At 54.6% G+C, this 27,699-nt stretch overlaps 1 protein-coding gene across 14 annotated transcripts; it reads right to left on the reverse strand.

Annotated features, from left to right (window-relative positions):
- Positions 1-306: 306 nt before the first annotated feature.
- DDR1 (discoidin domain receptor tyrosine kinase 1) lies at positions 307-20,585 on the reverse strand. 14 transcript variants are annotated; one of them, XM_032270804.1, is made up of 20 exons: positions 20,250-20,555; positions 16,670-16,842; positions 15,706-15,761; positions 11,625-11,751; positions 11,429-11,531; positions 11,008-11,236; positions 9,336-9,483; positions 8,976-9,075; positions 8,244-8,430; positions 7,888-8,134; positions 7,235-7,330; positions 6,975-7,126; positions 5,734-5,899; positions 4,920-5,030; positions 3,587-3,831; positions 3,303-3,430; positions 2,873-3,091; positions 2,149-2,383; positions 1,423-1,572; positions 307-1,304 (listed from the first exon to the last, which is right to left on the reverse strand). In XM_032270804.1, exons 4-20 carry the CDS (start codon positions 11,707-11,709, stop codon positions 1,164-1,166), a joined length of 2,742 nt encoding a protein of 913 aa, XP_032126695.1. In that variant the 5' UTR covers positions 11,710-11,751; positions 15,706-15,761; positions 16,670-16,842; positions 20,250-20,555; the 3' UTR covers positions 307-1,163. The 14 variants fall into 14 exon arrangements, with proteins under 14 accessions (XP_032126695.1, XP_032126694.1, XP_032126687.1 ...); XM_032270803.1 differs by lacking the exon at positions 20,250-20,555 and adding an exon at positions 18,370-18,469; XM_032270796.1 differs by lacking the exon at positions 20,250-20,555 and adding an exon at positions 17,415-17,549.
- Positions 20,586-27,699: the final 7,114 nt, after the last annotated feature.

Here is a 27,699-nt window from a genome sequence, read left to right on the forward strand (position 1 = left end):
GTTCTCTACAGCCTGCTAAAGGGGTTTATGGAACAAAAAAGGTTTGGAAGCCCTGGCCTGACTGCATTCCCGCTGGGCCTCCAGCAGAGCACCCCTGAGTTGAGAAGGTTCAGCGCTAAGACATTCACGCAACTCCTGAGGTCCCACAGGCAAAGGCCCGGATTATGCAGAAACAGAACAATGCTGGGCAAAATAGGTGATGGGAAATGGAATGGGGAGAGGGCGGAAAAAAGGAAGATAGGAAGTGGTTTAAGAGGGAGGTGCAGGGGGCAGAGTTACCAAATCCCCAAGAAACCCACTCACAGCTGTGGAAAACTCAACCTTTATTATTACCTGCCTACTGCAGGGGATTAAAATTGCCTCAAGCTAGGTCCATATATTAGTGTAAAAATCTGTGTCTCTCCCCCCAAAAATGTACAAACCCCAAGTGATTATAGAAAAATCAATGTGGCAGCTACGATAGAGATGTCCAACCCCAAGGCTACAGGCCATCGCTCTCTCTTTCCCCCTAATCCCAATATTTACTCCACAGAAACGTACAGGCTTAGAGAAGTTCTAGCTACAAGACCGCCGGTGGGAAGTGGGGTGACTAAGGGCTGGGGCGGGGCCACCCCTAGGTCCAGTGTTTCAGGTGATGGAGGAGGAAGAAGCCCAAGCTGAGGACAAGTCCAGGAGCAGGCACAAGGGAAGGTTTTCCTCTCCTCCTTGTCCTCCTCAGCCCCCAGATTCTCAGCCAGTGGGGTCCAGTGTGTGACAGGGAGAGAGAAGCTGGGGGTGCAGCCACCTCTCCAGGAACCAGTGTTGTCCAGTGGGGCCCAGGTGCTCCAATGGGCCATGTCCAGTGTCTGTCCTATATTTCCCCCCACCCTTCCCCAAGGGATGGCTAGAGGAGGTTGGAGAGGATCCCATCCACAGGGCCAGCTGGGTGGGCAACAGGGGCTTCTGGGAAAGAAGAACAGGAAGGGGACATAAGAGTGTGTCCGGGAAGGGGAGAAGGGGCATCAGCTCCCTGGGTGGGCCAGCCCACCTGCAGTCTCACTGCCTCTATTAGAGGTGATAGGCCGTTGGGAGGAGAAGGGCAGGGGTGCCATTGGCTCCTCTTGTTTTAGTGTCACTGGCTTCCTCTGGATCCTCCCTGAGGGAGGGGCAGCTGGATGTGTGATTCACACGGTGTTGAGAGCGTCCTCTGCCAGGAACCGATGCAGCTGGGAAAAGGGTGGTCGCTGCTCAGACTCCCGACTCCAGCACCGAAGCATCAGCTCATATAGGCCCTGCGGGCAGGCAGGCGGCCGGGACAGGTACACCTGCATTGTGGAAGTGTGGATGAGAGGCAGGGAACAAATACTCTTTAGTCCCAAGGTGACGAGCTCTGCCCCTTCCATCCCCCACCTCGGACTCATATTCCCTCTCCTCCACTCTGACCTGCCGGCCCTGGTCCCGGAAGAACTCCCCCGCGTTCTCGATGACCTGCTCGTCGGTGAGTTGCCCAAAGGGCTGGGCCCTGCAAAGCATCAGCACCTCCCACAGGGTCACTCCAAAGGCCCACACATCACTTGCAGTTGTGAACTTCCCCTGGGATGCAGAGAAGGCAGCAAAAGCAGACAGGGACATCAGGCAACCAAGACCCTCCTCATTCCTGTCGGAAGCCCCACGTCCACTCTGGGCTCCACACAGGCCTGATCCCTCCCCACACCAGGCTCTCCACTTTCCTCTGCTGGCCACCTTTTCCACCTCCTCTCCCTCAGGCTCTGCCTTTCCTCAACATGCTCTGGTCCTCTCTCCAGGGCCCTGACCCACCTCTTCCTTCTGCTCCTCCTTCCTCTCCATCCACCCCCACTTTCTGGTCCTGACCCTCAGTCTTCCTACCCAACCCCTTCTATCTCCAGCATCCTCCCTCTCCGCATCTCTCCAGCTCTCTGCCACCCTGTCTCCATCCCCAGTACCCACTCCTGGCTCCTGGACCCATCACACTGCAGCTCCTGCTTTCCCCAGTCCCTTGGGCCAGGAGAACCTCATTTTACAGAAGAGGTTCTGTAAAATGCAATCCAGAGAAAGTACGTGACTGACGGAGACCAGGGCTGGCTGTGAGTGGCAGCCAGTGTTTTCTCACCTGCCCTGCCCCTGCCTGCCTGTCCTCGGGCTGCTCACCATGAGGATGCACTCCCAGGCCATCCAGCGGATGGGCAGCACCGCCCGGCCCTGCACACGGTAATAGTCCCCAGCGTAGAGGTTCCGGCTCATGCCAAAGTCTGCAATTTTGATGGTGAAATTTTCCCCAACCAGGCAGTTCCGCGTGGCCAGGTCCCGATGTACAAAGTTAAGTGTGGCCAGATAGCGCATGCCCGAAGCGATCTGGGCTGCCACGTGCAACAGCATTGGGTAGCTGAGAAGGGAGCCGACAGAGGGTCACTGGGGGCAGCTTCGCAGATTCCCACCCAGGAGAGGAAAGAGAGCCCACTCCCCGGGCAGGTCACTCTGGCTCCCCATGGGGAGGTGGAATGCCCACGTGAGGCCAGGGGTCAGTTCCCTCTCAGTCTCCCAGGCCTATCCACCCCTAGGGGGCTCTTCTTTTATTGGCTCTTCTTTTATTTTATTCCCCAGTCTGGACTCAGGGAAGTAAGGGTGAGAGAAAGCAAAAAGGACTTCACAACAGGGCCCAAGTCCCTTCACCACTCTCGCGTAGTCACCTCCAGCCTTTCTGTCCATGTTCCTGGATTACCTTGTCACATATTCCTCATCCCAGGCCTTCCTGGAACCTCTCCCTGCCTTCCCCACCCCACGTTCCCCTCTTTTCTTCCAGGCTAGAGTGAGGGGAGAAGAGGAGACCCCCTTGGGGAATTCTCAGCAAGGCCCAGCCTGGGTAGGCAGATACCTGATGGTGGGCCCCTGTGCAGCCTGCCCATCCCTGGGGGCCCCCTCGACTGCCTTGTCCTCCAGCTGGTGGGCACTGAGGAACTGGTTGAGGTCGCCGTTCTCCATGTAGTCGGTAATCATGCAGAGGGGGTCGTCCTGCACACACACACCCAGCAGCCGGATGATGTTTGGGTCCTTGAGCCTTGACATGATCTTCACCTCCTTTAGGAAATCATTCCTGGAGAACAGGGAGGTGACGAGGAGAGCCAAGTGGGTGGCCTGCACCTCCTGCTGCTCAGGTGGGTCAGGCACTCCCACCCCCAGCATACAGGCAAATCCCCTCCCCCAGATGCCACCCCTCTGCTGGACTCTGCTATTATTCTCTCTAGGTGGCTCCCCACTCTTCTGGCCTCCCCTCCCTTCTTCCAGATGCCATCCCTGGTCCTCACCTGGCATTCTTGGTGGCATCCGGCCGTAAGATCTTGACAGCTACCAGCAAGGGCTGTCCCTTACGCACGTTCAGGGGGAAATCAAGACTGACCAGATCTTGAGGGCTGTCGACCTCACACAGGTGCACCTGGAGAAAGAAGCTCATTTACTAGGCAGTCACAGAGTCAAACAGGTTAATACGGTCACAAATGACAAAGGTTCCTGGGCAGGGATGTGTAGGCATGGCATCAGAGCACCCACTAGGGCCAGACATGACTGATGGCTTAGTAGGCACCCTCCTTACCTCCCCAAACTGGCCCTCGCCAAGCTTCTCCTTGAAGCGGAGCCGTGATCGAGGGAAATCCACTCTGGGGGGCCCATCCCCGACTGCCCCTGGGGGCAGCGCGGGCACAGCATAGGTATTGCCCCCGGTGACGCCCTGCAGGGTGACAATGTCAGCCTCGGCATAATGGGGGACGCTGTTCTGGGGAGGTGGGGGCAGAAGCGGGGCACCTGGCTTCTCAGGCTCCATATAGTCCCCACTGCAGGCTGCAGGGATGAGGGGAAAGAAGACAGGACGAGGCGTCAGAACAGCCCAAGAGCTGTAGTTCTCCCCGCCTCAGCCCCCTGGAGGGCCCCGAGTCTCCCAGTCAAGTGAGAGACTGGGTCTATGCCGTATCTCCCCCGTATTCCATGCACCGACCTCAAACCAGGAAGACACTGGCATGGGATGAGAGTTAGCTATTCCAGAGGTTTTCAAGGCAATGAATATGGTTGAGCAAACCTGTCATAAAGTATTACTTTGTAGGGCCTCCCTAGGGCCTCTCAAAAGACCACGATATAAGTCTTGGCTGGAAAAATTCATCCACCCTCCTCAGGACGGTCCCAGCATCCAGGCACCCTCCACCTTCCAAACCCTGGTCCCACTCACCACCAGCTCCCTCCCCTTCACTTAGCTTCTCTCCTGAAGCTTTCAGCCTGGCTTCTCCCAGCCAAGCCCTCCCAACCCTTTCAACCCAACACACCAAGCTCAACAACAAGCAGAGACAGAGGCACACAGAGAGCGGGAGGGTAACAGCTGCTCACAGCCCCAACACGAGTAGTCTACAGACAAGAGAGGAAGCAGAGCTGTCCCCTCTTAGCCCTGGGGAAGGGGCCACAATAAGAAGGCAACACCAAGGAGAGGAGGGGCAGACGGAAAGGGTCAGGGCATGAGCCTTCACCTCTGGGACTGCAGAGAGAGGACACATGTAGGGGAGAGGGCAAGCGCCCGGGGGGAGAGCCCTCCTCCTCGCAGCTCTAGAGAGAGGGGAGAATAAAGGAGGCGTTACATGAGTTGGGGACCACCACAGCAACCTCCTGTCTAGCTCTGGAGAGCCGAAGAGATGGTGTGGAAGAGGAGGAGGGAGAAGAGCTGGGACCAGTAAGCTTTCTACTCCTCAGCTCAAGGGTGAGGCCTTAAAAAAGAGCAAGCAGCAGCAGAGATGAGTTAAGGGCACAAGAGCTTCCTCCTTGGGAGCTCAGGAGAGCAGAATAGGCCACAGTGGGGAGAGGAGGAAGTGCAAGGTGTGAGGGCTTTTCCCTGCCCCAGTAGAGGTATGGGGAGCCTGGCAGAGCCCAGGGGCAGAGGGGCTTACCCTGGGTGTTGGTGGGTTTGGCCCAGGCGGGTGTGGGGGGGCCCGGGCCTCGAGGGGGACGGGCGTAAGTGGCCAGAAGGAGGCGGTAGGCTGGATTGGAGAGCAGCAACGCTGTCGGGAGAAGGAGGAGGGGAAACACGGGGAAGGGATGAGACTCAAGGCTAGACAGACAGGGAGACCTTGAATAGGGCAAGACCAGGGCTGATGGGATGATTGCATTGAGACAGACAAGATAAAACAAGGACCTGCAGAGTGACGGACAGCTGGCTGGATAATGAATGGATGGACAGATGGGACGTAGGAATAGATGGATGGATGGTAAACAGATATTTTGTTGGACGGATGGACAATAGATGGACAAATGGATGTGTGAATATAGATGGATAGATGGATGATGGATATGGGTGGATGGATGGATGGACAAATAGATTTATGAATTTAGACAGAATGAAAGATGATGGAGAATTGATAGATGGAAGGATGGATGATGGAAGATGGATGGATAGAAGGAACAGACGTGGTGAGTCTAATACAAAGCACAGGGGCCCAGGAGACACATGAGGGTACAACAAAGAGAGATGTCTGTGGGACACAGACAGGATGGGACCACGGGGGTTATGGGTAATACATGGGAAACTCTGGACAGAGACTATATGCTAGGGACAAGGAGTGACACAGACAGTAACCAGGGGCACAGAGAGAAGAAAACAAGTAGAAACTGGAGAAGACAAGAAAAAAAAAAAGAACGGGAAAGGGATACAATAAGAAAACAGCAGAGAGAACAGAGATGCGACTGGAACAGGGCAGGTCTCACCAGAGCCATTCGGGACACAGGGAGCAGAGTGCGGAGGATTCCCACGAGGCCGGGGCTCCTGGTACGGGGGTGGCTCTCTAGGACCTGGGCGGTTGTTGATGAGGATAGTGTCCCCAGGTACAGAGAGGTGAACCGTCAGCTCCTCTTCCAACACCCGCCGCTCAGCCTTGTCATGGGGATGGGAAGCGTCACCCGTGCTGCTCAGCACACACAGCCTGGCGCTCCGCTGCGTGCATCCCTGCATTCCCTCCCTCAGCCCTCACAGGAGCCCCACAGCTGTAGATACCATCGGCACCATCTCACAGGTAGAGAAAGTGAGGCTCAAGAGCATGGAGGTAACTTCCCTGATGTCCCACAATGGGATTCTAACCCTAATCTGCCCAGTCCATAACTATCAACCCTTTATTTTTTTTGAGATGGAATCTCACTCTTGTTGCCCACGCTGAAGTGCAATGGTGTGATCTCGGCTCACTGTAACCTTCGCCTCCCGGATTCAAGAGATTCATGCCTCAGCCTCCCGAGTAGCTGAGAGTACAGGCATGAGCTACCATGCCTGACTAATTTTGTGTTCTTAGAAGAGATGGGATTTTACCATGTCGGCCAGGCTGGTCTCGAACTCTTGACCTCAGGTGATCCTCCTGCCTTGGCCTCCCAAAGTGCTAAGATTACAGGAGTGAGCCACTGTGCCCAGCCATCAACCTTAATATATATCACTGCCACTGGACTTCAGCTAGAAGATGTGGATTGGGGTGTGCCAGACACCGTCCCTTTGCCCCTCCAGCCCCACTCTCCACCTGTCTCCACCCTGCTTCTGCCCCAAGGCTGAGCAGTGTAGACTGCACCAACAGACCTGGTTTGGGGTTGCCAGAGAGGAGCCCGGCAGGAGTTTGGGGCAGAAAGTGAGGTCAGGGTATCTATTCTCCCCGGCCCTCCCTGAGGGGTAGAAGCGGGCCAGCTGCATCCCAGAACCAAAGTCTACCGCCCCTGTCAAGGTGCCCTCTCCACGGACCCTCTCCTCCGGGTCCTGGTATTTGCCAGCTTCTCTCCGCTTAGCAGGCCCAGGGCTGGGGAGCAGCCCTCCTTGTGAGCCCTATACCCCCTTCGACATGGTGTAAGTGGTCTCTTTACTAAGCCCTCCTCTTGGGATGCTAGTGGGCTGTGCCCTGCAGGCCCCACTGGACCCTGGCTCATGCTGGGGCCTGGCCTCCCCCCGCCACCCAGCATGCTGCAGCTGTGCCTACCTTGCTGAGGAGCCTGCGCCAGTGCAGCCGCCAGAGCATGAGGGCAATGATGAGCAACAGCAGCAGGATGATGGCCACCAGGCAGCCGATGAGGATGGCGGTCGGGCTCCCCTCCGCCTTGGCCACGGGCTGCTGGCCCCTGGGCTCCAGCTCTGGAGGAGGCAGCAGGGTCAGCACCACAGGGGGCTCCCACCCCAGCCGAGAGGGAGGCCCAGGGAGAAGGGTGCAGAGGGTCCACACTCCCACCCAAGGCTGCTCACCCAAGCTGCTGAAGTTGGTGGGAGGTGGGCCAGGTGGCCACCAGGGGGCTGGCGGGAAGGTGCCTCCCAGAGCTGGAGAGGAATTGTTCACCACATCTGGGAGAAGGAACAGAAGAAAGCAGGGAGGTAAATGAGGGGGAAAGCCAGGGGAGGCACTGGATTGCTGTGCAAAGGAGCAGAAGCAGGGGTGATTCTTTTTTTATTTTTTAATATGGTCCACTTCACAAATTTGATTCTCAATAGGCAAGCACTGACCAGTGGCAGCTGGGGGAGCAGGGTCCTGGAAGTCCCCAGCTGTGGTGGGCGTTAACCCTATAGTTGCTGGATTGTGGGGAGGCAGAGGGCGGGTATCTGGAGGCTTAGAGAAGAGGCTATTTCTCAAGTAATACAGAAGTATTTCAATATTTTAACAACCAGTACTACCACACTGGCTCAGTAACAGTCATGGGCGAGGGGCTTACAAAGGAAAGACAGATATGCAGAGAGCAAGAGGCAGAAAGGGGTACAAGCTATTTGGGGTATCCCTAATTGAGAAGCGTTGTAGATGATGGGTAAATATTATGAGCAATGAATATTTTGGGGGCACTGGAGGGTTAGGAATGAAATCAGTTGTCAATCTCAGGGGCTGGGGGCAGGGCTACTCCAGGGCTTACCAGAGATGAAGGAGATTTCGCTGAAGAGTAACCAGGGCCCCGCAAAGAGGAAGCGGCACTGCAGAAAGCGAGCCACACGGCCGCCCAGGGGCACTGAGACAGCCCGGGCTCTGGGGTCCCCCAGGTTGCCCCCCAGGTTGTGGCGCATGGGCTCCCCCTCCCAGGCCATGGCAGGGCCCCTCCTGAAGCGGCATTCCACCCCGCCAGGCAGGCGGGCTCCCAGCGTGTGCATGTTGTTACAGTGGACCTGGGGGGAAGGGAACAGGGCACAGGGTCAAGGCTAGGAGAGTGCTGGGGGCACCCCAGCAGCACCCGCCATGGCTTCAGAGCCCTCCTCAAGAGCCGGACTCACTCACCTGCATGGCCTGGAAGGCCCTCAGCCGGTCAAACTCAAACTCCATCTCCACGTAGCCATTGGGGAAGCTGTGGTTGCTCCATCCCACATAGTCATAGCCTGGCCAGACCCGTAATTCCTGACTCTTCCTAAAGTCATCCAGCCCCACCACGCCGTCTGCCAGCTGGCCCAGACCCCCATACTGCAGTCTGCAGAAGAGGGGACCAAGGAAGAGGAGGTTGGAAGGGAAGATGGTCTTGACATCCAGCACTCTGCACCCCCACCACCCCCCTGCACAGTGGCCTGGCCAGCCCGGCTCCCGTGCACCCATCCCACTCCCACCCCACCCCACGCTCATGCAGCTGGCCCTTCTCTTCTATCCACCCCTGCCCCAGCACTATCACAGGTACTCTGCAGGTCACATCCAGCACAAAGGCACCACCTCTAAGGGGCACCATTTCAATCTATGATGTGCATATTTATTGCGGCAATTTCCAACAATGTGTTACCAAAGCGGTGCCTTTTTTGTTCACTAGTCACATGGGCTAGTGGTCACCCTAGTCCCACCCTTTAAGGCCTCACCTAACCCATCCCTCTTCTCAGTTCTTCCATCTCACTTCTCAGCCTACTTACCAGTTCCACTACACACACAGACACACACACAGACACACACACACACACACACACACACACACACACACACACACTCCTCCCTCCCATCCCAAACTCCATGTCCTGCAGGGACCTTTCTTACCCGCCCACAGTATGTCCATCGTAGGTGGAGTCGTTGAGGTACACAGCCTCGGATAAGTACATTGTCTGCCCTACAGGGGCAGTGTAAGACAGGAGTCCATCTGGGGCAGGGTAAGAGGATGAGGGTCAGAGGCACAAAGGAGCTGTCCCCATCCCTGCATCAGGCCTGGGCAGGTTTCAGGTCCCTTCTCGTATCTCTCCACTGGCTCACTGGCACAGAGGAGATAATGCTGGCCAGCCTACTCCCTGGAGTGACAGCTTCCCAGCAGGAGAAAGGGGATCCTGGATGCCCATTCTCCACACTCCCCACAGTCCAGTCCCCCGCACAGGAAACAGATTCTCAGGGAGCTGAGCCACTCACCCCTCCAGAGGCAGCCGTAAAGCTCCACCCGCAGACAGACGCTCATGACCCGGTCAGCCCGGGGGTAGAAGCGAACCAGTCGGGCAACCATGGGGGGCCCAAGGTCCTTCAGCACCACTCTCTCGGGGTCCTCATTGCCTGAGATCACCTGTGGGCCAGGAAACAGGAGGTGGGTGGGAGAGGGTCCAGGTCAGATCTAACTTCCCAGCCACTAACTGCTCCCTGGCCCAGTCCACAGTGGCCACTTGGAGACCCATGAGGGGTGGTGCCGAGCACACAGCACTGTGGGGTGCAGCCCGGCATGGGTGAAACCAAAGGTCTGCAGCTGAGACCTCTGACCCTCTCGCAGCTCTGATGGTTCGTCCTCAGATTCCAGTCTCAGCTGCCCTCTTCTTCTTGCCTGGCTCCATCCATTTGTCTCCCGTTGTGCCCAGATTCTCCCCAATCCTCCCAGCGCTGCACCCCTGCCTCAGCTTCCCCTTCACTTTAGCCCATTCCCTCTGTCCATTCAGCAGAAGTTGGCTGAGTGCCCGCTCTGTGCCAGGCACGTTCTCAGTGGTGAACGTCAGTCCCTGCCCTTGCGGGACTGAGATCCCAGCAGCAGAAACACTGTGAAGAACAGGAGGCAAGGTGTATGGACAGAACGGTGAGGTGGGTGGCCAGAAAAGGCTCTCTGAGGAGATGACACCTGACGGGGAACAGAATGGAGTGAGGGAGAGCTTGTGGTTATCTGGGGGAGGAGCTTTGCAGGCAGAGAAAGCAGAAAATGTCCGGAAGCTGTGGGAACGAGCCCTGGCTTGTTCCAGCAACAACAAGAAAGGCAGTGTGGCCAAGGAGGCACACGAAGCAAGCGAGGCAGGCGGGAGCCAGGTTGGGCTGAGCACCCTGCACCCAGCTGTGGGCTCAGCTTTTGTTCTGGCAGAGTGGAAAGCCAGCACGGTCATGTAAACTAGGGGTGATGTATCTGATTTACATGCTCTAAGGTCCACTGGATGCAGCCCCCAGGTGGAGATTTGACTCCAGGCAGAAAAGGGCAGAAGCAGGGAGACCCATCTGGCATCTACTGCACTCATCTAAGCTGGAGATGGCGGGCAGGTGGCCTAGGGCAGTAGAGGTGGGTGATGAGGAGTGACTGGACTCAGGAACGCCATGGAGGTAGAACAGACGGGGCTGCTGCTTTGGAAGGAGGTGAGAGAAAAAGAGGAATCAAGGACTTCATCTTAGCATACAGCTGGGCAACCAGGCAATGGTGATACCACTTCCTGAGGTAGAGAATGCCGGGGGAGGAGCAGGGTTAGGGTGTGAATGGGAATCAAATTCAGCTTGGGAAGCTAAAGGTACGTTTGAGATGCCTATTAGACATCTAGGTGGCTGGCTACAAGTGCTTGTAATCCCAGCACTTTGGGAGGCTAAAGTGAGAGGATCACTGAGCCCAGGAGTTGAAGACCAGCCTGGGCAATGCAGCAAGATCCCATCTGTTAAAAAAAAAAATGGACATCTAGGCGGAGAAGTCCAAAAGGTGGCCAGGTTTACAACACCGTTTGGAGGTCAGGTGAGAGGCTTGGGCTGGAGATAATGTACTGGAGAGTCATCAGTGTATAGGTCGTGTTTAAAGTACAGCTGGAAGTGAGGAGAGACAACCTCCTCTGGGTGCTGCCCATGCCAGCCTCACCTCCTGACCCCAGCGGTCCTTCCAGTCCATCCAGCGGCGACCATCCCGGGAGTAACGCAGCCGGTAGCTCCGGGAGAACTCCTTGCCCAGGCCCCCCGCATGCCGTCCCTGGGTGCCCACCAGAGCCACCAGGTGCAGCCGTTGTAGATCCACCTGCAAGTACTCCTCCTCCTTGGGAAACACCGACCCTGCGGGGCACCACGCCCCATCCCCGTCACTGCTCTCCAACCTGGGAGGGTGAAGGGGGGCACAGAGAACATCTGGCCCCAGGTCTGCCTCTGTCTCCAGTACTTAAACCCCACTTCATTCGCCCCTCAGACTGCAGGGGTTTCACTGGCATGGGCAGAGGGGTTGGAGGGGAAGTTGAGGTCCCAGGAGCTCCCCTGGGGGTAGCTGCAGCTGTGCCAGGTGTGCCAAGTACCTGCTGTGGCGGGCGGCAGTGGAGTCTGACCAGGAGCTGGAAGCAGAGATGTCACTGTCTGGGATGGTCCGGTCCTGCATGCCCAGGGCATAGCGGCACTTGGCTGAGTAAAAAACGGGCATGTGACAGGTCAAGGCCCCCAACTCTCCACCTCCCAAGCCCTGTCCCTCAGGGACCCATGATTCAGTCTCCTCACCAGGATCAAAATGTCCCTTCATGTCAGCATCTCCAGTTGCCACCAAGAGCAGCAGCAGTAAAGATAAGAGGGCCCCTGGCCCCATAGCTCCTGATCCCGCAGGCCTAAGGGGGTGGGGGCAGCATCTCTGCAGGGGATAAAACGGGTGGTGGGTAAGTTAATCAGGGGGATTGAGTCATAGCTGACAGCAATAGACAGAATGGGGATAATAACGGTAAAACGGCAACAACAGTCATTGTTTAACAGCATCAGCTGTATTATTAGAATGCTTCCCCTGTGCCAGACACTGGCCTAAACCCTTAAACAGAATCCATAATTTTATCTTCACAGTCACTTCATAAGGTAGATACTGTTACTCTCCATATTTAACACATGAAGAAACTAGGGCAGAAATCAGTTAGATAACTTCCCAAAGCCCTATTTCTCCAATCAAAAATGGGCAAAATACCCCCATAAACAATGGCTTAGAACACACAACAAGTGTGCGAAAAATCTTTATAACACACACAGCAGGAAAAGGTTTAGTAAGTACAATAAACTAACGCCCCTTAGGAACTGACAAGAAAAAATACATAAGCAACCCAAGAAAGAAACAGCCAAAGAATGTGAATAGTCATTTCATAGAAAAGCAAAGCCAAATTGCCAACAAACATTTTTTTTTTAATGATCAAATTCACGAGCATCAGGGAAATACCAAGCCGATTGACAAGATATTTTTTAAGGCTGTAACATATACAAGTGGTGGAGAGTGATGAAAAGGGAGGCACCATGCTCGATGGCAGAAATGCAGTGCTATTCTCTGTTTGGAAAGTGATCTAGCAATGTCTATTACAATTAAAATTGCACATCCTCTTCATCCCAGCATTCCCTCTCCTAATGATCTACCCAAATGGGGTGAGAGAAGCACCAGGAAGTAAGAACATATGTGCAGGGCTGGGTCTGGTGGCTCACGCCTGTAACCCCAGCACTTTGGGAGGCCGATGGAAGGATCACTTGAGGTCAGGAGTTAAAGACCAGCCTGGTCAACATAGTGAGACCCCATCTCTTTAAAAAAGTAAAAATTAGCCAGGCACAGTGGCTCACACCTGTAATCCCAGCGTTTGGAAGGCTGAGGTGGGCAGATCACCTGAGGTAGAAGTTCAAGACCAGCCTAACCAACATGGAGAAACCCCGTCTCTACTAAAAATACAAAAAAATGAGCCAGGCATGGCGGCACATGCCTGTAATTCCAGCTACTCGGGAGGATAAGGTAGGAAAATCACTTGAACCCAGGAGGCAGAGGTTGTAGTGAGCTGAGATTGCACCATTGCACTCCAGCCTGGGCAAGAAGAGCAAAACTCCATCTCAAAATAAATAAATAAATAAATAAATAAATAAGAAGGGAAAAAAAAGAAGATATGTTCAAAGATGTTTATTATGGCACCTTTTGTAAGGACATAAATCTGCAAGATATGTGAATGCCCACAGGGGACAGTCTGGAATTTTTTTTAAAAATAAGTTTATGGACTACTACACAGCTATGAAAAGTAACAAAGAGGCAATAAATTCCTAACAGTGTAATTTCCTTGTGCATCTGTTTGTTTGTTTGTTTGTTTTCCAAGACAGAGTCTCCCTCTGTCACCCAGGCTGGAGTGCAATGGCATGATCTCAGCTCACTGCAACCTCTGCCTCCCAGGTTTAAGTGATTCTCCTGCCTCAGCCTCTGGAGTAGCTGGGACTACAGGCACGCATCACCACGCCCAGCTAATTTTTGTATTTTTAGTAGAGATGGGGTTTCACCACGTTGGCCAGGCTGGTCTTGGGCTCCTGACCTCGTGATCCACCTGCCTTGGCTTCCCAAAGTGCTGGGATTACAGGCATGAGCCCCCGCGCCCAGCCCATGCATCTGTTGAATAAGAAACGCAAGCTACAGAAGTCTAAAAAATTATGCCACCTTTATTTTATTTATTTATTTATTTTTGAGACAGAATCTTGCTCTTGTCTCCCAGGCTGAAATGCAGTGGCGTGATCTTGGCTCACTACAACCTCTGCCTCCCAGGATCAAGCGATTCTCCTGCCTCAGCCTCCTGAGTAGCTGGGATTACAGGCACCCGCCACCATGCCCAGCTAATTTTTGTACTTTTAGTAGAGCCGGGTTTTTGGTCTCAAACTCCTGACCTCAGGTGATCCGCCCGCCTCAGCCTCCCAAAGTGCTGGCATTACAGGCATGAGCCACCTCGCCCAGCCCCACCTTTCAAAAATAGAATAAAAAAGCACCATGTTTGTATATATACCTGTTTGCATGCTTAGAGAGAGAGAATATATAATAGAATATAACAACGTAACAAGAGTTAACATGAATGGGGCAAAAGAAAAGCAAATAATAAGAGAAAAGACAGGTAGATTATACTATCTTTCTAAATTCTGTAACATAAATACATTTATCTACATTTTTTTTTTTTTTTTTTTTCTGAGACGGAGTTTCGCTCTTGTTACCCAGGCTGGAGTGCAATGGCGCGATCTCGGCTCACCGCAACCTCCGCCTCCTGGGTTCAGGCAATTCTCCTGCCTCAGCCTCCTGAGTAGCTGGGATTACAAGCATGCGCCACCATGCCCAGCTAATTTTTTGTGTTTTTAGTAGAGATGGGGTTTCACCATGTTGACCAGGATGGTCTTGATCTCTTGACCTCGTGATCCACCCGCCTTGGCCTCCCAAAGTGCTGGGATTACAGACGTGAGCCACCGCGCCCGGCGCATTTATCTACATTTTAACACAATCCCCAGGTGATCTGTGCCCATTCAAGTTTGAGAATCCCTACTCTGTTCCTCAGGCCCAGGAAGCTTATCCCACCTAAAACCATTCTAAATGGCATCTCCTTACAAACTTAGAAAGTATCTACTCTTCCCTGCCCCGCTGCAGGAAAAGCTATTCTAACCTGTACTGGCCCCAGAGCCCTGTACTGAAGTCTCCAGGCCCTAGAGTCCTGAGGGGCTCTACTGCCACCTCTTATCAGGTCCAGGGCGTCCTGGACCCAGTTACTCCTGCTATACCTTGCTGAGACCTAGACATTCCGTCCCCCACTTTCAGAAGGTGGCTGCCTCTGAGGGACTGAGGAAAGGCTGAGTTGCCTTGGAGATGAGGGCGGGTCTAAAGACAAGGAAGGCAGGTCACCCCAGGAGGTAGGAGGAGTGGGGGATACTCCCCCATCCCTTTGTCCTCCTCCAGCTGCTCCCACAATGCACTAGGGCAGGAATGTAAGAGGCAGCTGAGACCCCAGAGCTCTGAAGCAGCAGCTGAGGGGGATGACTGAAGTTGTGGGGGGCACTCAGTTGGTAGAGGCTAGAACCAGAAGGCATCACGCCTGGTCCCTTAGGGTCCAGCACCGGGGAGCAGGCCCCCAGAGTCCCAGGAGACTGGCTCGGAATTCCTGGGTGCCGCTTTCCACCCCCACCTCTCTTGGGAACAGCGGGGCTCTTGTTCCCCAGAGTAACCTTCTTGCCTATCCCAGATGAGTCATCGGAGCCACTCAGAGCCTAGAGGAGCCTGGGGCAGAGATACAAAGGCAGGCAGAGGATAGGCGGCATGGGGAGACAGAGCGAGAGCCACAATGCAAGAGGTAAATAGAGCAGGCTCAGAAACATGGGGCACAAAGCCAAGCAGAGGAGCACAGAGAAGCACAGAGACATCTGGGCTCTCTATTCTCTAACACCCCCAGTCACCTCCTTTCTCCCCACTGGTTCTTCAGCCCACAGTCAGACACACAGAGGGCAGGAGAGGACAGGCCCAGAAGACCTTCCCCAATCCCACCCCATTACAACCAAGACAAACCAGGGGTCAGGCCACCCACCCTGCCTCAAGCCCTTCATGCTCCTCTCCCAACCCCCATGTCCCACTCAGACAACACACACACACACACACACACACACACACACACACACACACAAATACACGGTGAGACACACGAACTTACTGAGCTGGCTCTAAACAGCGAGGCTAAACGTGGCATGCACACACCCCCCTCTCAGCATCTCTGACAACCCTCACAGAGTTCCAGAGACCCGGCAAACACAGAAGCTCATGCACACATCAGCCCGTCCACACCTTGGCATTCCTTCAAGTCCAACCCCATCGCTCAGTGAATAGCCACCTTCAGACACCTGTGAACATGAAATGACAGACACCACATGCTCTGTGACCAGAAGACAGCGTGAGACTCACACGCCCAAGCCCTTGGGCACAGGATCCCCAGAGAACCGGGGCCCAGCCTGTAACACACATGGGTGACCAAGCCAGAGGGTCGTGGAGGGGGCAGGGAACAGGTGGGTGCTGGGTGGGAAGAATGGCAATAAGGACAACAGCCTTTCCCCGCCTTTCCAGTCGCTCTCCTTTCACCTTCTCCACCACACCGCTCAGTCCTGCACACACCTACAGGCCCTCCGCAACGGCCAGGGGGCTTGGGCGCCAGCCTCTGGCTGCTGGAAGTGCTGGGAAGGAAATGTCCAGCCAGGAGCCAGGCGTGGGGGGTGGGACCCTGAGGCTGGCGCTCACTGACAGTGACATTCTCTCATGGCAGAGCCAACTGACCATCCAGCCGGGAAGAGCGGTGTCACTGGTGGGTTAGAGTGCCAGTCCCTCTTTCTGCTGGACTGTGACCAGACTGTCCCACTGGGACGTGGCTGAGTGGAGGCTTAGCAGTTAGTAGATGCCCGCGGGGACTGGCCAGGTGGAAGGCAGGGCCAGCTCTCCAGGGGGCGGATGAGCTGACTCAGTGGGGCCGCACAGGAGCACCTCCTCCCGGGGCTCAGTTCCTCCACACTGAGTGAAGCGGGACTTCCCTCAATGCTGGGAGGTCAGGGGCTTCACCTCCCCCAGCCCCCGCCTCCGATTTTCAGACTGTAAGCCAAGCGTCGGGGAGGCGGGCAGGGAGGCTTGGAAGCGCTGGACGAGCAAGCACGGCCCGGGACGTCCTGCCTCCCCCGCCCCTCGCCCTGCAGCCACCACCGCGCGCCCCCACCCCGAGAGCCCCCGGCCTCCGCCCGCGGGGTCCGCCCGCCGCTCTCCCTACCTCTCATCGCTCTTCCCGGCAGACCCAGGCGTCCGACCCCGGAGCGGGGCCTCCTCGGCGGCGGGGCGAGGGGCGGGGGAGGCGGAGGGAGCCAGGAGCCGGGAGCCGGGAGCGGGAGGCGCCGGCGGGGCTCGGGTGTCGGGAGGCGGCTCCCGCGAGCAGCTGTCGGGGGCCTGTTCCGGGGAGAGGAGCCAGGGCTGGGGCGGCTCGGGCCCAGGCGCCGCCTCCCCCTCGCCTCAGCTCCCTCCCTTCCTCCGCCCGCTCCTCGCCCCGCTCCCTCCCTTCGGCCTTCTCGCCGCGCGTTCGCGCTCGCCGCCCTCCCTTCCCCCTCCCGGACAGAGTCGTCCCGGTGGCTCCCACGCCCGGGGCCGCGCTCCCGGCCCCGCGCCCGCCACGCCCACCCCGCGCTCGCTCCCGGCCTCCCCCAGGTAACCCGCCCGCCGAGCCCGCCCGGGCGCTCTCAGGCAGCCCAGCCGCCCGCCTCCCCAAACGAGAACCTCCAAAACTGGCGCCCCAGGGAGCCGGCTGCAGGCCGGCTCAGGGCCCACGAGGGGAAGACGCCCCTCCTACTTCTGGGCTCGGTTCCTGTTGGGAGAGGCGAAGGGGAGCAGCCCCAGGGCACGGAGCTAGGAGCAGGTTCCCACAGGCTCGGCCCAGCCCAGCTGCGGGAGTTTGCCCGGAGAAGGAAGCCGGGCTCAGGGATCACCTGTCCAGCCAGGCCCTAGAGCGCTCTTACCCCACCAACCTTTGCTCCTCCCCAGCAGCCTGTGCGCTCCCGCCCCTGCGGCCCAACCTGGAAGGTCCCAGAGCCTGATGGTGGGCCCACTCTCTTCTAACCCCTTCCTCTCTCCCTTCTCCTCCCAGTTTCTCTCTGCAGGGTCTTCTAACCCCTTCCTCTCTCCCCTCTCCTCCCAGTTCCTCTTTCTGCATGGCCTTCTCTGGGACCCCGGGGTCCAGGCTCCCAGGCTCTGATTCCCCTGGGCTCCCAGTGGCATGGCGAGGGGAAGGGAGTCAGGAGTCCTCCTCACAGCAAGCCTCCCTCAGCCCGAACCAGCTCTGGCCCTGGTGGGCTGGAGGGTCTGATCACTGGCCAGAAGAGGCCAAAAATGAGGCCAGGACAAGTTGGGTGGTGGGGAGGAGGAAGAAGAGGAGCAGGAGAAGGATGGAGGCACAGGGAAAATCAGACACAGTCAAAAAGGAAGGGGACCTAGAGACCCAGAGAAGATGACACAGTGAGACTGAGTAGGCAAAGCAAGTGGGAGAGCTGCTGGACAGAGGACGGAGGGGACAGAACAGCTTGTGGTGGGAGGTGCTTTCTCCCCACTCAGCACTACCTCAGCCCCTCACCTCTCTCCAAACCCCTACACCTGCTTACTACCTAGGCAATGTCACGGTCACAGGACGGCCTCTCCACTGCAGATCTCCACCCCATGCGCCTCACAGTAGATAAAAACATACCCTGCTTGCAGTCCCAGACAACAGTTCTAAGAAAGAAACACAAAGTCCCAACCAGACAAGTACACAAAAGCACTGCCAGGAAGAAGCTGGCCCTTGGCACACATGGGCACTAGTTCAGAAGCCCAAGGACGTTCCAACGGCTGAGGGACCTGCTAACAGACAGCCCCAGGGTCACTCAGAGAGCAGCCTCTTCCCGCCTCCTGGTCCCACCAAGCCCCCAGGGATTCCCCCAGAGCACCTACCCCTCCAGAGACAGCAGCTGGGGAATCTAGGTCCAGGAGACGCTGGGTTGGGGGTGGGGCCAGGCTGGGGGTGGGACCAAGGCTTCCAAAGTCACCTCACCTGGCAGCCGCAGCCCCTCCTTCCAGGAGCTGTGCTCTGGGAAAGCCCCGACAGGCCTGCCAGGCAAGCTACAGCCCGTCATACCCTGGTGGGACATTCCACACCCCAGGCCCACGCTGACCCTGGTTAAGTGGCATGGCAGTGCCAGACAGAGGGGTCCGCTGGGGAGAGCAGAGGGAGCTAGAGAGTCCTGAAACCTTTGTCCCCTCTTCTCACTGCATCAGGAGAAATTCCTAGTGGTGATGCCCACCTCGCCCCAGCACCAGGCTGGAGGAGTGGGAGGGATGCAGGGCTGGGGCCCAGTGGAGTCAAGTGACAACAGAAAGGGAGCTGGAGCCAGCTGGAATGCAGGTCTTGGAGCTGAGATTCCCAGGGGCCTCAGAGGGAAATCCCAGCCATCCCGGGGCCCAGAGAGCAGCACCAAAGACCAAGAGGGCCAGATCCCCCATCCATGATCCCCAGAGCCCGTCCTATATCTCCTGCATCACTCCCAATCCCAGAGGCCCCTGGTGTCCCCCAGAACCCCCGAATGACCCTCTACCATGCCCTCCCATTCTGGGCTTCTCTCCCCTTCAAGCCAATGGCATCCTCCTGCCCAGGAAGGAGAGGACGGGAAACAGCTGAAAAAATGTGAGGAGAGTCATGTAGGAGAGGGGAGAGGGCAGCTTCAGGCCTGCAGGCTGCCTGGCCACAGGAGGGAAGCCCAGGAGGACCAGCGAACGAGAGGATAGACCAGATGGTCCCCCACACATGCACTAACCGCAGTCCCTGGAGCTGCAGCTGCCTCTGGGGGAGCAGGCTGGGTCAGCAGCTGGGGGGAGTGAGAAGTGACGGGTGGGGGGGCAGGGTGAAAGAGTGAACAGAGCCTTGGGTGTGAGTCAGACCTGATGCCACTGAATACAAACTGGAAACTGAGGCCAGGGAGTGAAGGAGGAGACGGAGATGATGTAGCTTTGGGAGAGAGATGAAAGAGAGCTCAGCTGTGGATAGCCTGGGGGATGGGGAAGAAAGGGGCAAGGGACCAGAGGAGGGAGGGGAGGCTCATGGTCAGATGGGGACGATGGTGAGGGAACTCCCAGAGAGACAGGAGATGGACTGAGGCCAAGGCCGAGGAGATGGACCGAGGCCAAGGCGGAGCAGACGGCTCCGAGAGAGGAAAAGGAGGATGGAGACAGGACACGCAGCAAAAGGTGGGAAGCCCCAGGGGCTTGGAGGAGGAGAATGAAGTTTGGGAAGAAAAGGGCTGAACTGGATAAGGGAACCGAAGTGGCCTCAGAGGGGAAACAGTGTTGGGAACAAGGCCTAAGGGAAGAAGGCAGGGAACTGAGGAGGCTGGGAGCTGGGCAGACAGACCAAGGGGACAAGAAGCAAGGACAAGGGGAGAGAAGGGGCTGCAGTGAAACAAAGTCGAAGGAAAGAGGAGGAGACTGGGGCGCAGAGCGTAAAGCTAAGGGACGTGGGGAGATGAGAAGTATAAAAGGCTGAGAAAGGAAGAGGCACCTGCGGGACAGATGGGGACATGAGGCCCAAAGAGAGAATCTAACCTGTTTCTGGACAACAGCCCCCCACTAGGGACACCCTAGCCCCTCAGCCCATTTACCACACCATGACCCCCAACTCTATTCCCGGTCCCTCCCCTCCTCCCTGCCGAGCTCTGGGAAGATCCCCTCCTCCCACTGTACCTCCAGCCAGGAAGCCTGGTCCCTGCCCACAAGGGGAGGGCCCAGCTCCAGCACCCACTCCTGCCCTCCCAGTTCAGCTCTGGCTTCCTCCCTCTCACCTCCAGCTCAGGATTCTCCTAGGTCCAAGTCCCCCCAGTCTTAGGCCTTTGGGGTTTCGGGTCTGGGGCTGCCAAAGCCGCCTGGCTTTGTCCGAGAGTCCGGGGCTCCGGGCCCAGGAGCAGCTGCCCGGGCCAGCTGCGGCTGGCTTCGATGTGACCATGGCAACCAAGTCCCGCTCCCCTCACCGAGCCTCGAGGCCCCCGCAGAGAGGGAGGGAGCAGCCTGGCCGGGGAGAAAGGGAGGGGAGGCTGAGAACTGTGAAACAGAACCAAACGGAGACCCCAGACAAAGAAACCCCAGACAAAAGGAGATGAAGGGAGGCAGAGGCAGCAGAAAGCGGTGTTGGCTGGTGGTGGCCGGGAGCTCAGGCCCTCCAGAGGGGGAGAATCCAGGAGAGACTGAGAAAGAGCCAGAAGTTGGGGGTGGGGGGCAGCTGACTTGAGGGGAGAAGAGAGATTAGAATTGACTGGCAGAGGGACAGAGACTCCTTCTGGGCCCCTGAGAATTCACTTCCTTCTCCCAGGAGTTTGCACCCTGGAGGGAACCAGAATCCCAGTTTCTTAGTTGGCTGCCTGACAAATATTGTATATGGCGAGAGCTTCCCTCCAATTACACCAATGGCCATAGGAAGTATCTGAGACCAAAAGACACTCTCAGTTTTCACAAACAACCCTAATTTCAAAGCCTAAACCATCATCTCTTAAAGACCAATGACAATGTCGCCAGTTGAGGTGGCTCATGCCTATAATCCCAGCACTTTGGGAGGCCAAGTAGGGCGGATCACTTGAGCCAAGAAGTTCGAGACCAGTCTGGGCAACATGGCAAAACCCCATCTCTACAAAAAATACAAAAATGAGCTGGGTGTGGTGATGCACACCGGTAGTCCCGGCCAGGAGGCTGGGAGGGAGGATCACCGGAGCGCAGGAGGCGGAGTCTGCAGTATGCCCTGATTGCACAGCTGCGCTCCAGCCTAAGCCACGGAGCAAGACCTTGCCCCTCCCCCCAGAAAATGGCATTGTCAGACAATGTTTAGAAGTCCTTGGTTTGGAAACTATGATCCCTAAGCCAAAGGTGATGAATTAGGCTTGGAGGGGCTGGAGGAGAGAAGAGGAGTAATGAGGCCTCTCACAGCATGCAAGAGGAAGCAGAGTACCAAACAGGAGGGGAGAAGGCAGGGCTCTGCATCTGAGACGGAGGGTTAAGATTCTGACTCACCATCTGGCTTCCCTTGGCTGAGTCTACACCAATAAGAGGGAGGTAATAATCACTGACCCGGAATCTGTTTGGAAGATAATGAGACAGTATCTGCAAGGTACAGGCCCATTGATGGAAGCAACCATCCAGACTCCACGAACATGATCTCTCTCTGGATTTCTCATGTGTCACTTGGGATCTCTGAGTGCCACCTCCCAAGTCATTCCACAAACAGTTGTTATTTAGAGTTTGTATAGGGCACCGGGTGTGGTGGCTCATACCTGTAATCCCAGCACTTTGGGAGGCCAAGGCAGGTGGATCACAAGGTCAGGAGTTCCAGAGCAGCCTGGCCAATGTGGTGAAACCCCATCTCTATTAAAAATTCAAAAAAATCAGCTGGGCATGGTGGCAGGCACCTGTAATTCCAGCTACTCAGGAGGCTGAGGCAGGAGAATTGCTTGAACCTGAGAGGCAGAGGTTGCAGTGAGCTGAGAACGTAATGTTGCACTCCAGCCTAGGCAACAAGTGTGAAACTCTGTCTCAAAAAAAAAAAAGTTTGCATAGGGCAGGGGCCTGATAGGGAGAGCTGTGAAAGATGCATTCAGTAACGGACCCGCTCCCCACCTTCCAGGCCTTTACAATCTAGAGAGTGTTAGACATATACATGTATGTAGTCACAGAAGACAGAACACCGTGCTACAGGCAGAGCTGGAAAGGGTTGTGGGAACCCAGGGAGGGAGCAGGCCAGGTCCTACTGAGTGGGACAGGAGGCAAGACTTAGGAAGACCTCAGGGAGGAGTTGGAGCTTGAACTGGGCCTTAAGTCGTGCTAAGATGTGCAGAGATGAGGTCAGGTCATTCCTGGCCGGAGAAGCAGAGGAGCCAAGGCAGGAGAGTCGTGAATATGGCTATGTTCAAATGCAGCCTCGCCTGGAAGAAGGGTCCACCCCACGAGTGAAACCAGAAAGGCAGATTTGGAACCTATTGTTGAGTAGTTTGGCTTATTCTGAAGGTGGGGAGAAAGAACCTTGGGGTTTTGAACTGGGAAATGACATGTTTAGATTTGTGTTAAAGTTGTTTTTGGCAGCAGCACGTGGGATACAGAATTCAGAGTAATGGCTGAGGGAAGGGAGGAGTTCATCCCGATTTATCCTGTGCAGTCTCATGGTGCTTCCCTCAGCCTCCAGCTAGGACAGCAGTGCACATGCTAGGTGTTCTACCAGCATTTTCAACGGCCCTGTGTTTGCCTCCTTGGGGCCCTCTGACATGGGTGGGGCAGGGCTCTTCATAAAAAGAAAATCCTGGCTGGGTGTGGTGGCTCATGTCTGTAATCCCAGCACTTTGGGAAGCCAAGGTGGGTGGATCACAAGGTCAGGGGATAGAGACCATCCTGGTCAACATGGTGAAACCCCGTCTCTACTAAAAATACAAAAAATCAGCTGGACATGGTGGCGCGTGCCTGTAATCCCAGCTACTCAGGAGGCTGAGGCAGGAGAATTGCTTAAACCCAGGAGGCGGAGGTTGCGGTGAGCCGAGATCGCGCCATTGCACTCCAACCTGGGCAACGAGAGCAAAACTCCGTCTCAGAAAGAAAGAAAGGAAGTGGGGGAGGGAGAGAGAGAGGGAGGGGCGGAGGGAGGGAAAACCCTGTAATCCCAGCTACCCAGAGGCTGAGGCAGGAAGATGGCTTGAGCCCCACAGTTCGAGGTAATAGTGACTATGATCACACCACTGCACGCCAGCCTAAGTGATGGAGCAAGACTCTGTCACTAAAAAAGAGAGAGAGAGGAAAGAAAACTAGGCCCAGAGGTGCTGCAATTTACCTTAAATTGCAACGGCAATTTAATTGCCACTTAATGGCAAGTGGCTGCTTCCTACCCAGAACTTCCCCTGCATTCCTCCATCTGTCTTCTGAAAAGGAAAGGGGGATGTAGAATGGCTCGCTGGGCCTGTGGACTGGACTGTTAACTCCTGCCTCTCTGGGAAGCCCCGCCTTGGTAAATTTGCAGTATTCTTTTGGCCTATGGTGCCAGCAGTGAACAGGAAGGCCACTTGGGGGCGCTTGCTGCACAGGCGACCAACTCCAATTACTGAAAAGTGGAAGGAAAGTGAAAGCGGCTTTCCCGGCCTAGGCAGGGAATGGCGGGAAGAACCCCAAAGCCACAGAGAGAGGTCAGAAAGGCTGACTGGAAGCCTAGGGCAGCCGCGGGGCTGCTTAGGGTGCAATAACCTAATTTGCATATATCAGAGATATTGTCATTTGTAGGCAGAATCTTAGAATCTTCACTTTCTCTTCTTTTGGAGATGGAGTCTTGCTCTGTCACCCAGGCTGGAGTGCAATAGCACAATCTCGGCTCACTGCAACCTCTGCCTCCCAGATTCAAATGATTCTCCTGCCCCAGCCTCCCAAGTAGCTGGGATTACAGGTGCCCACCGCCACGCCCAGATAATTTTTGGCCGAGACAGGGTTTCACTATGTTGGCCAGGCTGGTCTCAAACTCCTGACCCCAGGTGATGACCCTACCTCGGCCTCCCAAAGTGTTGGAATTACAGGCGTGAGCCACCATGCCTGGCCAATTTTCTTTTTCCTTTTTTTTTTTTTTTTTTTTTGGTAGAGACAGGCTCTCACCATGTTACTTAGGCTAGTCTCAAACTCCTGGCCTCAAGCAATCCTTCTGCCACAGCCTCCCAGTGTGGTGAGGTTACGGGCAAGTGCCACAGTGCTTGGCCCACATCTGAGTCTTTTTGACTCCAGAGTCAAAGCTAGGCTGGAGGATCTCAGCCACCATTCTTTTTCCAGCTCTAGAGGTCGGTAATACATTCTATCCTTTCCCTCTAGTCCTTGAACATCTTGGAACATTGTCTCTAACTCCTCTAGCTTCTTTTATCTCCCAAGAAAACTGGCGGCCCAAATTATCCTTGTTTGTGTACAAAAAATATACAGAGATCCAAAAATGGTAAATACTTACCTCAAGGTCACACTGGAAGTCAAGGTCAGTGCTGGGAGAGTGTTTCTCAAGCTGAGGTCTCTGGACTCCTGAGGACCCATGAATACCTGTGAAAACTGTTAAGTTCCACTCCTAATTTTCCTTAGTAGCTTTTAAAAAGTATTATAAGCGTGTTTTGGGTCGTTTGTAACTGATCCTGGCCCTGCTTGTGAGTGCCTGCATTTGCATTTACCTGTGTATCACTTTAATTGTCTTGGTCGCATTTGTACCAAGTGAAGGCCAGAAGACAAGTACTAACAAGGATTTCGCAGTAATTTGAATAGACATGAGAAGGGGAAGAACTGAGTCATCGCCAGGTACATGGTGGAATCCTGTGCCAAGTGCAGAAGAACCTTCATCAGGCAGTACATGGTCTGTTGCCAGCAGCAACTTCATTTCAGAAAAAACACTATTACGTTAAATTAATGTTAAACTCGCCTTTATACTTTTGTTTGTATCTATTGCTACTTTGCTTTGGTTTTATAACTGCTTAAATACCTGAAGCATAAGGAGTTCATAGTTACTCGTTTGCACACATTTAAATTATAGAAAAATTTAAGTCAAGTCCATGAAAATTGTTTTCTTTCCAAAAGGGTCCATCCATACATTACTCAAGTTCTTGCTCTCACAGTAGGTATAAACTGAACCTGGGCCATCAAGAGTCTCCAAGGAAAACCGGAAGTGATGGAGTTCCTGTTAAAGGCCAAAAATCGGTGGGGCACAGGAGGCCAAGGTGGGCAGGTCATGAGGTCAGGAGTTCAAAACCAGCCTGGCCAACATGGTGAAACTCCGTCTCTACTAAAAATACAAAAATTAACCAGGCGTGGTGACGTGTGCCTGTAATCCCAGCTACTCAGGAGGTTGAGGCAGGAGAATCACTTGAACCTGGGAGGCAGAGGTTGCAGTGAGCTGAGACCCAGCTATTGTACTCCAGCCTGAGTGACAGAGCAAGACTCTGTCTCAACAACAACAACTAAAAAGGCCAAAAATCTCCTCAGCCCTCAAGATCCAGTGCAAGTGAAGCAGCTAGTTGTCTGGGGTAAATATCCAGGGTTTGCCGTCCCATGCCAGGAGAATTTAGGACTTGAACGCACGCAAGGAGTTTAGGAGGGAAGGTTAATAGGCAAAAGAAAGAGAAAGGAAAACAGCTTTCTCTCTGTCTAGTAAGAGAAGGGACTTCCAAGAGGAAAAGGCTGGCTGGACTTTATAGTCCAGCTTGAGGAGGCAGTGTCTGATTTAGGTAGGGCTCACAGATTGGTTTGATCAGGTTCAATGTTTACATAGCTGGGAAGGTAGGCCACCCCACCCTAAGTTTGTTATGCAAATGAACTTGCCCCTTGGCCGGTGCCATCATGTGTGCTCCTTACTGTACACGTGGCTGGCAGAGAAGGGAAGATGGGGCTGCCATTTTGAACATGATTGGCACAACTGCCGCCATCTATGTCTGCAGCCCGATTTTACAAGCTGCTCTTTGTTAAAAGGAAAAATGCTTTGGGCCTGCTTTCATTAAAAGAGAAACCTTACCAAGGACTTCCGTACCCTCACTGTCTGCCTACGTAACTTCTTCTTAACTCCTGTATCACAAGGAAGTTAGAATCTGGGGCTTCTGGGTTACTGAGAGAGGAGGATGTGAAGGACTGATTCACAAAGTGAGGAAGTCATAGGGCAGGCACTTGCAGAAAACTCCAAGGACAATTTACAGGATAGAATCAAGAATTGACCAGGTGAGGTGGCTCACGGCTGTAATCCTATGCAGGAAAAAGATCTCGATCCAGAAGCAGACCCCAAGAGAGTGTTCTTGGATCTTGCACAAGAAAGAATTCAGGTCGAGTCCGCAGTGCAAAGTAAAAGCAAGTTAGGGATAAAAGTATGCCTACTCCATAGACAGAGCAGCCCTGAGGGTGGCTGTTTGCCCATTTTTATGCTTATTTCTTGATGATATGCTAAACAAGGGGTGCATTATTCATGCCTCCCCTTTTTATTTTTTATTTTTATTTATTTATTTTTGAGACAGAGTTTCACTCTTATTGCCCAGGCTAGAGTGCAGTGGTGAGATCTTGGCTCACTGCCACCTCCACCTCCCGGGTTCAAGTGATTCTCCTGCCTCAGCCTCCTAAGCAGCTGGGGTTACAGGCGCGTTCCACCACGGCCAGCTAATTTTTGTATTTTTTTAAGTAGAGAAGAGGTTTCACCATGTTGGCCAGGCTGGTCTTGAACTCCTGGCCTCAGATGATCCGCCTGCCTCAGCCTCCCAAAGTGGTGGGTTACAAGCGTGAGCCACCACTCCCGGTCCCCCTTTTTAGACCATATAGGGTAATTTCCTGACACTGCCATGGCATTTGTAAACTGTCATGGCACTGGTGGGAGTGTAGCAGTGAGGACGACCAGAGGTCACTCTCGTCGCCATTTTGGTTTTGGCGGGTTTTGGCCAGCTCCTTAACTCCAATCTGTTTTATCAGCAAGGTCTTTATGACCAGCATTTCGTGCCGGCCTCCTGTCTCATCCTGTGACTTAGAATGCCTTAACCATCTGGGAATGTGGCCCAGCAGGTTTCAGCTTCATTTTACCCAGCTCTTATTTAAGATGGAATTGCTCTGGTTCACACACCTCTGACAATCCTAGCACTTTGGGAGGCCAAGGTGGGCAAATCACTTAGGCCAGGGGTTTGGGACCAGCGTGAGCAACGTGGTGAACAAAAAATACAAAAATTAGCAGGGTGTGGTGGGGCACATCTGTGATCCCAGCTACTCAGGAGGCTGAGGTGGGAGGATCGCTTGAGCCCAGGACACGGAGATGGCAGTGAGCCGCACCACTGTGCTCTAGGCGGGGCCACAGAGTGAGACTGTGTCTCAAAAATAAATAAATAAATGAGAAAAGGAAAGGAAAGTAGTTAAATGTCCATTAACAGGTATGAATAGCCACAAAAACTATTGTTTTATTTTAGATTTCTCCAAAAGCACATCCTGGGACAAATACTTATATATAAGTAGTTTATTTGGGAGGGGAGCCAAGTGAAGGGCTGGGAAGGGAGACAGGGAAGGGAAAAGAGCCAATAATTTAAGAAATTGCCATAGCCACTTAAGATCCAGCAGCCCCCTACTCTGATCAGACAGCAACCAACCACATCAGGGCAAAACCCTCCACTTGCAAAAGGATTATAACTCTCTGAAGGCTCAGATGATCCTTAGCATTGTTTAGCAATAAATTATTTTAAAATTAAGGTATATACTTCTTTAAGACATAATGCTATTGCACACGCAATAGATCAT

This window comes from Sapajus apella, unplaced genomic scaffold (genome assembly GCF_009761245.1).
Source record: "Sapajus apella isolate SASKATOON/1434 unplaced genomic scaffold, GSC_monkey_1.0 scaffold216, whole genome shotgun sequence".
NCBI lineage: Eukaryota > Metazoa > Chordata > Mammalia > Primates > Cebidae > Sapajus > Sapajus apella.